The 13,797-nt window shown below is 45.1% G+C and overlaps 1 protein-coding gene across 1 annotated transcript; it reads right to left on the bottom strand.

Moving 5' to 3' along the window:
* Positions 1 to 3,022: 3,022 nt before the first annotated feature.
* Positions 3,023 to 13,061, bottom strand: kif3b (kinesin family member 3B). The gene is made up of 9 exons (XM_080733422.1): positions 12,882 to 13,061; positions 10,281 to 11,892; positions 9,954 to 10,055; positions 9,585 to 9,707; positions 9,098 to 9,216; positions 7,367 to 7,483; positions 6,381 to 6,486; positions 4,107 to 4,318; positions 3,023 to 3,224 (listed from the first exon to the last, which is right to left on the bottom strand). Exons 2-9 carry the CDS (start codon positions 11,703 to 11,705, stop codon positions 3,080 to 3,082), a joined length of 2,349 nt encoding a protein of 782 aa, XP_080589548.1. The 5' UTR covers positions 11,706 to 11,892; positions 12,882 to 13,061; the 3' UTR covers positions 3,023 to 3,079.
* Between the last annotated feature and the right edge of the window lie 736 nt (positions 13,062 to 13,797).

The following is a 13,797-nucleotide window of genomic DNA, read 5'->3' as shown; positions in this document are numbered from 1 at the left end:
AAAGGAGGGGCGCTGTTTTGTGCAGGCCAGGCACACTCACCACTCACTCACAGGCACAGTTTACAGTTTACAGTTTAGGCATTTAGCAACACACACAGGGTATAGCTGCTCAGATTCACCGCTCCACTTCGAACCGAGGTTTGATTTTTTCTTATTAGACGAACAACAAACAAATTGTGGGAATTTCTCCTGGAGGTGTCAAACTCCCAAAATGCACCAGAACACTGGAAATTACATCTACTATGTTAATTTTATTCTGGACGGGAGGAACCCCCCCCCCCCTTGCTTAAGTCATCAAATCAATTTCTGTGCGCCTACTTTTTGCAGTCATGACCCCCCACCCTCCCCCAAAAAATCCCGTTTTCTGACGGGCTGAGGTTGGCAGGTATGGTAGAGGGGCGGATATGGAAATCAGACCATTTACTTATGGTTATTACATTGGACAACATAGTGTAGTATGCATGGCAAGTTTCACGGAGGCCATGGCCGCCGTTGCCCCTCGTATTGACCTTATGCCCTTCAAATTAACTATTTGAACTTCACCATTTCACAGTATTTCACATTTTAAATATTTTACTTTTACTCCACAAAATCTCAGTGAAATAGTTTGTACTTTAGGATGATAAAACGTTACCTTGTAAACACCATAATCTTAAAACTTTAATAATATACAATACTATAAATCACATACTCTGGCTAAATAAAGCATAGAAGCAGTGGAATCGTAGAATTGTCTTTAATAATCCAAATAAACTAAACAATTCAAAAGATACTGCTAGCCACTGTTCAAAGTGCACCAGCATAATCTTTGTTTTGGCTGCAGAAAAAAAAAAAAAAAAAAAACTAAAGATGACAGCACAAAAACATTGGTCATAAAAGTGTTGGATATGCAGTGATTCCAGTGGCTATAGGATAGATATCCAAGCAATAAAAAGACATTCACATTTTGCTTACCTATACGGATTGATGTATCAAGCAACCAAAATTGATCAGGCTAGAAATCATGCAGCAGGCATACAGCACTGAAATGTTGAGATTGAGATTATCCCAAATGTTGGATTATCCTATGATTTACAAAGATCATATATAGCAGTACACAAGATTGAGCACTGGACTTGTGAAACCATCACACATTGCTCTTTCTTTCGAACCATGGCCTGCATTTTATACGGGAAATTGTGCAACATATTTGATGAATAGCAAGGTCGCTATAGTGGACAATAGTGAGTGATTTGAAGAATCCCGAAACAATTGGAAAAAAGAAAAACAAGCATACAGCACGTGTGATGCACAAAAATAAACATTTGCGATGTAAAGTAACTTTAAATAATACAGCTCCAAAAATAAGTCTATATTAAAGAAAACAAAATTAATAAAAAATATGTATCTACATTGTTTATTTATAAAAACGAAATGATGGTAATAAGTTAGTTAGTTTTTCAATAGTGAATACTTTTTTTTTTACATCTGCAAAAGGATTGCCTATCAACAAGTAGATATTACATACGGTACGCAGACATGGGTCAAACAGCACTTGAAATCTTTTTTTCCCCCCACCCCCAATACTTCCAAGGGCTTGCTTGTATTTAAAGAGTGCCACATGAGCTGGATTTGGAAAGGATTTCAAGTTGCCTTTGTCCCACGCCTGATGTCATGTCACAGTGGGTTAGAACCCTGTACAGTAGCAGCAGGCGGGCAGCACCAGGAGGTTCCTGCCCAGGGGGGCCCCAGTCTGGATTCCGGGGAGCAGAGAGCATCTGAGAGATGTCAATTTAAGACTGCATATTAATCACTGGCAGGAGTCATGATTGTGGAGTAGACCATCTATCTACGTATTCAGATCCATTCAAGTCCATTACGTGTTTTAACTGAGCTCTATGGCACCGCGGCACATTTGCGAGTACTCTGCTCTGGTGTTGACACTTCTATCATCAGTTCATTCCAAGGACGTCTCGGAACAATAAAAAGGCAGATGAGGTACAAATGACCACCACCCTGATACCTGCCCATCCCTTCCTGTGGCCCTCCCCTGGGGACCTGGGGGCGACTGAACGCTGTGTCCAAAAACTCTACTTTTCTGCCTTAAGTGTGCACTTGATTTAAACAACCTCTGCTAATCTCTGTCACCTGACTATGCAATGAAGTGCAAGGAGCAGAAAACAATACGAGTGCACACCTCAGGGAAAGGTTAAAAGACGCAGCTTAAGGCACCTTGGAACCCTGATATATTAGTGGGGTGGGTGGGACACGTACCAGGTCGCTGACATCACAGTGACCCACGTGGCATTTTAACCTTAGTGTTTGACATGTGTAAAGCCGCTGCGAGACGTTGTAGCCTAGTGTTTGACATGAGTACAGCAGCTGGGAGAGGTGATAGTGAACATGGAATGTGTCTTCAGTGTGTTGTGGTGTATCGATCTCTGTCCAGCGCACCTCAGGCAGAACAGCATTCAGCTATCACAGCAACATGTGACAAGAGGCCAACATCTGTTAACGTTCTCTGCTCTCTGGCACTGTACACTTACAGTACAAGTATCACAAGTATACATACTTACTTACACTTACAAGTATTCTGTACATAATCACTCGTCTAAGACACAAAACAAACACTCAATGGGACTTTAAAGCTCGTCTTCATAACACAGTCTCCTTTACATAACTGACATTCAGAGAGATGTCTTTATAAAGAGGGAAAAACAAAACACCTTCCCCTCTGCTACAAAACAAAACTTATCGTCGTTGTCGGGTGGAAACCTTGTATGTATGTCCAAAACCGTTCGTTTTTATCATTTAAAAAAAAAGAACTAAACTAGTGAAAACAGCCGATCTACAAGCACAAAACGCCTCGCACCGCGAGGCGTTGTGTGCTTGTAGATCTGCTGTTTTCACTACTTTTGTGAGACTGCCTTGTCAGATGAAGCAGGGCTTTTTTTTTTTTGCGAAAGAACGTACACATTTGAAACTTGGAGATAAGAGGTTTCTGCCCGACAGTGACGTTATAATCTCAGCGTGTTTGGGTCCCAAAATGGAAAGGTGCACGTGGATGAGTGAATGCTAGTAGCGATGCTAAGGCTGGGGGTTATTTGGGCACCAGGCCACGGGATTGCGGGTAAAGAGGAGATCCTAGCACCAGGCCACGGGATTGTGGATAAAGAGGAGAGCCTGGACTGGAGGTGCCGTAGGGCGAAGTGGGGGTGCTCGACTTCTTGCCCGTTCTTGGTCGGCTGGGCGTTGGGGAGCGAAGGCGGAAGACGAAAGGGAGAAAGAAGAACTTTATTAGCAAATAAACCGCAAAAGCTGTGTACATGATGCATAGCGAATTACCGTACAACTTAATAAGTTGAGACCTCAGAGGTGCACAGCAGAGGATAAATAAAAACGTTGATTCTTATTCTATAGATCTTTTCTAAAGATCTAATTAAAATACAAAATAGAATGTGTAAAAACATCACTGCTGGCCCTTTACTAAACAAACACTCTATAAACACCCTATATAGATTACTAACAGAATATAGAGCTTTCAAAACATCACTTACACTTTACGGCACATTCTATTTAACTATGACAGTTAAATACATAAACCTTCACTGTTAACCCATTTAGGCCTAGGATTATTGAATGCTTTAACTAGTGAAAAATAGCAGCTGCGAGCTTGTAGATCTGCTATTTTTGAAAAATCATAACAATTTGTGCACATCTTTGAATATATATATTTTTTTGAAGCGGACATTTGTAACTCAAATATTTGCTTCTGGGGGAGACGGGGTGTCCATGGCCAAATACATATCAGTTTGGGGGTCCTTCACATGAAAAGGTTTGAGCACCACCGACATAGAAACATATGTTTTTCAAAAAACCTTAGAAGGATTTAGAAGACACTTATAGATCCGGGTCGAAATATTCAAAGACTTGCACAGATGTTCACGACTTTTAAAAATAGCAGCTCTACAAGCTCGCAGTGCGGCACTCGGTGCAGCGCAGCGAGCTTGTATATCTGCTATTTTTTTATAGCTAAAGCATAAAATGACGCGTAATAATGCGCACCCTATCTAAATGGGTTAAATGAACACAGACGACTTTACAGTGCACGAGAGGGGTTTTCTCACCCAGACTTTGGTTTCTTGAGGCTGCCGTTGGCGCTGGCCGGCGGGGTGGTCCCCAGGCTGCTGTGGAAGCCAGAGGCGTCCACCTGGATCTCGTCCTCGTCCCTCAGGGCGTCCTCCAGCGCCGCCGCCACCTTGGGGGCGATGACGGGCTCCTTGTACTCCTTAGTGGTCCTGGCTGGCAGGTCCATCTCTAACAGCAGGATGTTCTCAGCCTGGGGGTGGGTGAGAGGACACAATGAAATGAATCTGCTCCCACAAATATGTTACTTAACTCATTCAGAGCCCCAGACATTAACGGATTATAATGTCCAAAGTGCCTCCTTCAGGTCCCATTCACTTGCGTTGTCTTATTTTGAAGGCCAGAAGTCCACCGCGCAATCACTTCCGGTCTGACGTCATCGGATCGTGCGCCGGAACCGATCCGTGTCCACGTGGAGTTGTGTAATGGCCGACCGGGAGCTTTTATAACTGTGCAACATAAGCGAGCATCTGCCTCCATCCTAGCTTCTAAAGTGTAGTTTTGAGATAATGGACATTAAAGATGAGATCCCCCGTCCACCTCAATGTTATGGATGGGACTATTTTGTGCTCGTGGAGCCGTGATGATGCGAAATCAGCGACGGATTTCGTCTCCGGACCGCCGGCGATTCTTCTCGGTAATGTAATCGCCGTTACAGTAATCTATTACTTTTCCCGAGATATCCCGTGAATGGCACTACAGATACTCGAGTACATTTCGCGAGACATCTCGCGAATGGCACACAGTGGTTCTCAACCAGTTCGGGCCGCGACCTTCAAAATAATCATATTTTAACTGGGGACCCCCCCACCCTGATGAGCACTAAGAGTTGAGGCGTTGAATTTTGTATAACAAGGTTCTATTGTGAAAATAGCATTGCGAGGCGTTGTGAGCATGTAGATCGGCTATTTTCACAATTTCTGCCTCTAATATTTTACAATTTGGCTAATGTTTAATTTGTCATTTTAGAGGTATTAAAAAGTCCTTAAATTGAAATGTTTAGAAATGTGCAGATGCCCATATACTTAAATGTTATCTTGGTTTGTTTACTGATGAGTTAGAAAATAATGTTGCACATTAACTCATCCAGAGCCCAGGACATTAACGGATTAGGGGGTCCAGAGTGCCCCCTCCCGGCCCCATTAACGGCCATTGTCTTATTTTGAAGGCCAGAAGTCTAGACCGGAAGTACTTCCGGTCTGACGTCATCGGATCCTGCGACGGAACCGATCATTGTTTACGTGGTGCCATGCTGGATTGCATCGGAGCGTTTATACATGTGTTATATAAGCGAGCATCTGCCTCCATCTTCGCTTCTAAAGTGTTGTTTTGAGATAATGGACATTAAAGATGAGATCGGCCGTCCACCTCAATGTTATGGGATGACTATTGTGTGCTCGTGGAGCCGTGATGATGACAAATCAGCGCGGATTTCGTCTCCGGAGCGTCGGCCATTGTACTAGGTATTTTTACTCGCCGTTACAGTAATATATTACTTTTCGCGCGACATCGCGCATTCGGCACTATACGTACTCTAGTACTTATTGCGTGACATCACGCGAAAGGCACTAGATGAGTTAAGTTAATCATCTGAGGACCCCCCTGGTCCCGATCCACAGGTTGAGAACCAATGACTCAACACAAAGTTTTGGTAATTACTTTTATTTATTTAAACTTCATGCAGTGTTCAGGTCAAATCTGACCGATTTCCAACTTCACAGAAACATAAATTGTGACATAACTTCGTCGTGGCTGTGTCGGCTGAAGCAGACTTCGCAACGTTCTGCGCGGCGACTCGCTCGCCTAAGCTCACTCAGTTGTGCCTCTCGTGGCTCAAGTGAGAGGCAAGAGGTTAAAATGACCCCCGAACCCTTAAAGCCACGTCTCTCTGGAGATATTAGTGTGCTGTAACATTACGTTATTATATGTATTTTGCCCTTTTCACTACTTTATCCTCACATTTGTCTAACGAAAAGAAAAACTTGTTTTGAAGCAGCATGACTTCAAATGAGTGCTGGTAATTATCATTTAGCGTGCAATGTTAAAAATAGCACTGCACCAATGCAAGGCCAACTGAGGCTATAGGCATGCTATGTGTAAGCTTGAAATACCAGAAGTATGTTGAATTTTCTTCAGTTCTATGCCCTTATAATCAGTTAAAGGAAAAGTGTGAAAAAGCAGGACAGCAAGAAAGAATGTTAGTATGTGTCCTTTTTGACAGTATGTGTCGACGAAAAAGAAATGCCACAGCCTACTTTGTATCTGATGTCAGGCCTCATCATCATGGCCACACGCGCATGTTGACAGAGGGGTCTCCTGTAGCCCACCGCGGACACCGGCCTGGTCATCATCTGATGGTCACTGACAATCACAAAACAAACAAAAAGACTTCACTTATACAACACAGTCAACAAGACTTCATCCTCTACATGTGTGACAGCCCGATAAGCTCTACTACACAAACAGCAAAACACAACAGTGCCCCATTGGGGACAATGTTCCAAAATGGTTCTGAAGTGTTTCGTAGCACTCAAGCCCACATACTAGAGATGGACCGATTGCAAAATTCTTGGCCGATACCGATCCACCGGTTTTATGAAGGTCTGACCTGCCAAAACCGATTTTTCCGATACCGATTTCTTTAGCTAAGAACTAGGAAATAGGGTTGCTCCAATACCCTTTTGTTTCAGGCCAAGTAGGCCTACAAGACATACTTCAATTTGAGTACCAATAAGCTAGAAGAACACTAATGCCAAATCAATCACAATAGTACAATATCCAAAATCACAGACAATATCCAGTCTAATATAACCGTCTGGACTAGGCAGGAGGAAAGCAGGTGACGCATGCTTTTTCTCCCCCTTCTTTTTGGAGACGACATTGACACAGGATTATGGAATATATCCTTACATTGCAAAATCGGCACCATCTGTATTCTGTAGGCTGCCTCTAAGTAGACTGGCTGCTACTTGCTAATGTTTACGTCACAGGACCAGAGCATCATGCTGTGCAGTGCAAGAGATACAATTGGCCGATTTTGGCATATTTATGTCAGTGACCTGCCGATCACCGATTTGGCCGGTTTGATATGATACCTGCCGATTTCTGATATTGGCCGATACCGATGTCCATCCCTACCACATACTCTAGTTACCACCACATTAGTTGATGAGTTCCTACCATTCGGAGCACCAACTAAGTATATCATGCCATGTGTATTATTCATAGCGAATCTACTCACTCCTCTATGCGTGTGATGGGCTTCATCTTCCAGTGGTCATCCTCCTCGTCGAAGAAGGCCCTGTTGACTATCTTGTTCTTCTCCTCCAGGGGAAGGAAGTTCTCGATGATAAGGTGCCTGCAAAACACACAAGAAATAACAGAGCAAGTCACTCAGACGGACAAGAGACATTTATAGACGGAGAGGCAAAGTAAGGGGCAGGACAGAAATAGTATTATAAAATTGATAGAACGTCCTTCTGTATTGTATGTCTCAATCCAATCTTCTCTTCAATGGGTAGGCCAATTTATCTGAAATTGCACATGGGCATTGAGCATTGGCATAGGCAGGGACTGACAAAGCTCAGGTTTCCAGGCAGGGACTGGTGAAGCAGAATTTTCCAAAATTAACATTTTAATGTTAATTAGCATTTTTGTCAGGTCTACACATTCAGTAGTAGTAGTGTACCCCTGAATATGGACTGTCCTCCATTGTCTGTTTCAGTCTCTGCTCTCAGTGTGTCAGTCAGTTTACACATTTGTTTATTATGAAGAAGATTAGCCTACTTTTATGATCTGTATTAAAGTTGTACGTTTAGTTTTTGGCACAATTGCACTTTTTAAGATAAAGCATAGAAGCGCACAGCTTGTCGCTTACCGCGAAGTGAACGTCCTCCAAAGTAAATCCATTGAGAGGCCCATAAAGAGACTTCATTTACTCAAAAGATACATTTTTATACAAAGGGTGGTCTGCATACTGTACACTATAGACTCGGGCTGGGCGCAGCCATGTTTCTCTTCTGGGCTCACACTGTCATGTGACTAGATGACGTAATCGTTGCCGTCAAGTGATAATCCAAAAAAACAAAAACAACCCCTTTCCGGCCCTTCAAAATAATAGTGACGGCCTACGGAGAAAGCGGCGCGGCACCAAGGCACCAAGCATCCCTTCAGATTAAAAGTCAGATGTGTTAAGATAAAGCATAGAAGCGCATAGCTTGTCACTTACAGCTTATTGTCTGCAAAATACAAATGGGTTTCAGCCATATTCAACATCACACTGTATTATGTTACCAGGCAGTTAGCTGTTCAAAATCAAAATCAACATCATTCCAAATTAGACCCCTTGGCAGGCCGGGTGTGGCCCACTTGCCACCACTTTGACAGCCCTGGACTAGTGGATGATAACAAGGGCCGACTAAGGCATCCACATTTAACTAGGGAATCCAGGTCAGTTGTACTGCGTCATTAGACTGAGGGAGGAAATGTAATGGCCTGAGGCAGTGGTTTAGAGGTACTGTAATTGACAGCCAGAATTCTGGGCCATTAGGAGAGAGCTGTGCTTGGATCAGACTGATTCAAGTGAGAGCAAGAGAAAAGGGACTGGCAGAAATAATTTGCATTACTAAAGTGTGCTCAATTAATTCCACCAGTGCACGTCAATACATCTGTGGCTCGACAGTCGACACAAAAGAAAACCTCGTGGCTCATGTGCATTCAGAGGCGCGCGACCCCACCCCCACCGCCTGTCTATAATCATCTGTAGGAAAACGATTTTGCAAACTATTCCTTAAACCCTTGCGGCAAGGTCCGGTGAGAAACAGCAGGCGATTGGACAAAACGGACCCCGGGAACGATCAGATGTCTCGTCCGGCGCGGAGGGCATCTGTAATGGATATATTATAGATCCATGTCTAGCCCAGCCCTGCGTATGTGTGCCTGTGCATGTTAATGTGATCCGTGGGCTCCATACTTGAGTTTGAGGTCCCTGGTGAGCTCGTTCAGTGTCTGCTCCAGCTCCTGGCGCTGCTTGATATGAGCCTCCTGCAGATCTTGGATCTCCGACTTCACTGCCTCCAGCTTAGCAAAGTGCTGGGAGACACAGACAGACAGACAGACAGACAGACAGACAGACAGACAGACAGACAGACAGACAGACAGACAGAGAGAGAGAGTATAGGAACAGAAAGGGGGAAGGAAAGACGAAAGAGTTGAGAGACAGGGCAAGAGAAAGGTGGACATGTGATTTTGTCTCTACTCTACAGTGTTGTCCTACTTGAGTTCACCAGTTTTTAACCATAATGACATGCCCAAAATAGGACCACCAGGGTTAAAGTGGTAAATTGTGAGCCCAAGTACTGCAAATGCTCTCATTTTGGCCAGGTCCATATACTTGATAATACCTCTTATGTCACTGTCTTTGTGTCAGATAAGATGTCTTACAGAGAGGGAGGAGTTACCTTTTTCAACTTCTTGGTCTTGATGTCCACCTCCTGCTGTAGGGAGCTGTACGTCTCCTTCAGCTCCAGGGTCTCCTCGTCTCGACACTCCAGATGTTGCTGCATCTCCCGCTCTCGCCGTTTCTACACACACACACACACACACACACACACACACACACACACACACACACACACACACACACACACACACACACACACACACACACACACACACACACACACACACACACACACACACACACACACACACACACACCTTTATATTGCATACTGTACTTGGGACACAGCCCTAACAAGAACACCAAAATAGCCTTCTGAAAAGGGAAGGCCAGCAAATTTGTCTAGGATAGGCCTCATAGAATTTACCTGTTCAGCGATTTCCTGTCTCTTCTGTTCCAGGATCTTTTGCTGTTCATTGGTGTGGTCCACAATGTTCTTCCCTCCCACCAGAAGCTTGCTCTCCATAGCCTGGAAGAAGAAAAGGACAAGAAGCCCAGGTCAAGCCATGTGATAGAAAAAGTCTTAACGTTGATGTAAAGAACAATTTCACTTTTGTTAAAGCGATTATGTTATGCATAGGAGTAGCTAGATACAGTAAGTGCAGGCTCCCGACTGATTCTGGCATGAGCTTATAGAATGCCATTAATAACTGGCAGGCAAACATCCAATTTAGCAATAATAAAATCTGCTTACCTTGACTTTGGCAGTGAGAAGCTCTCCAGCCTCCTTCTCTCTCCTCAAGTCCTCCATTTTCTTCTCTTTCTGCCTGAGCAGCCGAACCTTCTCCTCGGCCACCAGGCTGTGGTCCTCCATGATGGCTTTCCGCTCCCTCTCCAGCTTTTCCTGCTGCTCGCGCCAGTAGTCCCCCCCGTCACCCCTGTCCTCCTCCTCATCATCATCCTCGCCATCCTCATCCTCCTCCGTCTCCCCATCCTCCAGCTCCTCTCCAGCGTCGCCCTCTTCGCCTGCCCTCCTGTGCCTCCTCTTTTTCCTCTTCCCCGAGCGCTTCTCCAGCTGCTCCTTGAGCCTGGCGATCTCCTCCTGGAACTGCCTGAGCAGGGCGTCTTTGGGGTCCTCGTTGATGCGGGGCTTGTTCTTTATGTTCTTGGCACGGTTGGCATAGCGCAGCGTGGTCAGGGTCTCGTCCAGGTTGTAGGACGCCGGGCCGATGTTGGCCACCATCACCGTGCGGGCATTGCCGCCCAGCGAGTCCTGCAACAGCCGGGTGAGCTTGGAGTCTCTGTAGGGGACATGGGTGCTCCTGCCGTCCACCAGAGCCGATATGACATTTCCCAGTGCCGACAGCGACAGGTTGATTTTGGTGGCTTCTTTGAGCCGCTCGCCCTGAGCGCCTGTCTTGGCCTGTCTCTCACTGCCCGCCAGGTCCACCAGGTTGAGCTTGCCCACCCGGATATGGTCCTTGCCGTCCACACCCAACTCACTGCACTCTACAGTGATCACGAAGATGGCATGTGAGCGCGAGCTGTGCTCGTTCATGTTGGTGGAGCCCACCGAGCGGTTCTGGTTGCCCACATTCATGACGTGCTCAATCTCGCGCACGCTCTTTGTGACGAACGAGGAGAGGTCCTTGACGTACACGCCCGTGTCCGGCCGCTCTTTGAGCTCGAGGCGCCGCTGCTGGTCCTTGGAAAGCAAGTCTTTGATCTCCTCCTGGTAGATCTCCAGGTAGGACGCCCGCACCAGGTACTTTTGGTTCTGGGAGCGTGAAATGTGTGTGAAGACATGGTCAAAGGAATTGGGGATTACGCCTCTCTTCTCTGGGTCATTCTTCACACCCTCCATGGTGAACGTCTTCCCCGTACCCGTCTGTCCGTAGGCGAAGATGGTCCCGTTGAAGCCCAGTAAGACCGAATCCACCAGCGGCCTGAAGGTTTCATCGTACAGGTCCACTTGTTTGGAGTTCCAGTCGTAGACGGAATCGAAGGTGAAGACTTTGGGGTGGTCGTGCGAGGCCTCCTTGGGGTTTTTTACGATAATTTGGCCCAGTTTGACATCGACGGAGACCACCCTGCTGTGCTTGGCCACCCGCTCCTTCTCATTCATGGGCCGGCAGCGAACCACCACCTTGACAGACTCCGGGCTCTTGCTCTTGGACATGGTGGTGACTCGTGAGGTGTGGCTGAAAACCCGCCACCGCTCAGTGCGTTATCCTCTCTGTGGTCAAGCTCGGCTTCGATTCCAGATCAATGTGTCCACGATGTCCACATCAAAGCCTATGAGTCATGATGAGAGCCCATGGTCTATGTCCAGCCAGTTGGCAACCATCATCACGGTGACACGCCACCTTTAAAAGCAATTACAATAAAATCATTTTGACATACAATTAGGAAATAAACACAAAGCTGTGACAACAAAAAGCCATAATACCAAAAATCATAACACACAGACAAATGCAAGAACCAACTGCACAGACCTATGCTCCATTCACTCTAGTCTACACTGACATTAAATGAAACATAATAATGCCCCAAAATAAAGCTTTAACTTTAACTGGCATTGACAGCCGTCACCTCCAGAGAAACAGAGCGATTGATTGTCTTTACTAGGTTCTAGGTTGATGTCACATTAACGACACCACACATCCTAAATGTTGCTACTCTGGATTGTTAGAGCGATGGTTTTACTGCTTCTGCTTTATGTAATAATAGCCTGTGGCAAGTAATGTACAGTAAACGTTAGCTAATGTCCTAATGGCACAGCCCCAACCCAGCTAATATTAGCTCCTTCAACCAGGCAGCAAGTATGAATTATCACCACCAATGTCTCTCTGCGTTCATTGAAACGTCAGTCTCAATGAACGGTTTATAATAGTATAATATACAGTGGTGTGGTAGATTCTTGTACAAGTAGGCTACAATATTAAGGTATTTGTACTTTACTTGAGTATTTCCAATTCCAACACTTTTCCTTCTACAATTATTTGAAAACTTCAGTTACTGGTTATTTTGCAGATATAAATGATTATATTATAAAACATACATTAATCCACAAATTACTTTCACTTTTGGTAGCCTAATTAATAAATACATGTTGATGCCAACACATTCGTACTATATTACTCAAGTACATTTTGAATTCAGGACTTTTACTTGTAACAGAGTACTTCTACATTGCAGTATTGATACTTTTACTTAGGTAAAACATTTAATTACTTTTTCCTCCACTGATGATAATACTATAGCATAATAGTTAATGCATGTCAGAATGCCACTGCCAGTGGCAAACAGACGGCCTAGCAACGACAAACAGACCGGGGAGACGATAGATACCTACCCAGCTAATGCTAGCGAGGTAGCGGTCAGTGTCATTCACCATAGACCGACGACTTGCATTTTAGACATACAGAACACACGGAGGAGCTTAACAACTGTTCGAGTCAGAGCTAGGTCGACAAAATAAAAAATATATACATTACTAGTCAACACCGTTAGCTAATCCAGAGCTCCCAGTCAGCCATTAGCCGCTGTGTTCATCCCTGAAAAGGATCCAGAACGGTTGCCAGGTTGCGCTGGCAGTACGACGACTGTAGGTGGATTCTAAACGCTGGTCCACAGCGTTAGGAGGAGGAGTTCTCCAGTAGCGTTAGTTCAGAAAAAGATAAGGTATGGCAACATGACTGGTGTCTTGCACGCGCGCCCTCGCGCGCGTGCAAGACACCAGTCATGTTGCCATACCTTAGCAACAGGCACGGTTACAGTACATTTTATTATTTCCCCCTGTAGCCAAGGTATGGCAGCTGCCATAGCTTGCCATACCCAATTGACGCTTCTGGAGTTCTCCTTAACGCTGTCATCGATGAGCCCTTGTGCCGCAGGGAAGGCTGCGCACCTCCTCGTCTGTAGTAAAAAATAAAGAATACAGTTTTCCCTTCTTACCAAAACAAAGACAGCTTTGGGGAGATGAAAGACTACTTTCCCTAGTGGGGAGTGGGGACACTCTGAGCCCCCCATCTCACGTCTAAAATACAGTTTTTAGCCAGAAAAGAAAATATTTCACCGGAAGGCAAAGTCTGGTCAATGGAAATTTATATTGACAGGATCTGTAGAGGGCGGTGTGGAGTAGCTAAAACCTCCGGTGAAATATTTTCTTTTCTGGACAAAAAGTGTATTTTAGACGTGAGGTAGGGGCTCCGAGTGTTCCCACTAAGGAAAGTAGGCTTTCAACATCTTAGAACCGTCTCTTTTTTTGT

Source organism: Nannobrachium achirus (genome assembly GCF_963921795.1).
Source record: "Nannobrachium achirus genome assembly, chromosome: 9".
Lineage (NCBI taxonomy): Eukaryota > Metazoa > Chordata > Actinopteri > Myctophiformes > Myctophidae > Nannobrachium > Nannobrachium achirus.
The sequence above is the reverse complement of the archived record's forward strand: the minus strand, read 5'-3'. Positions and strand labels throughout refer to the sequence as shown.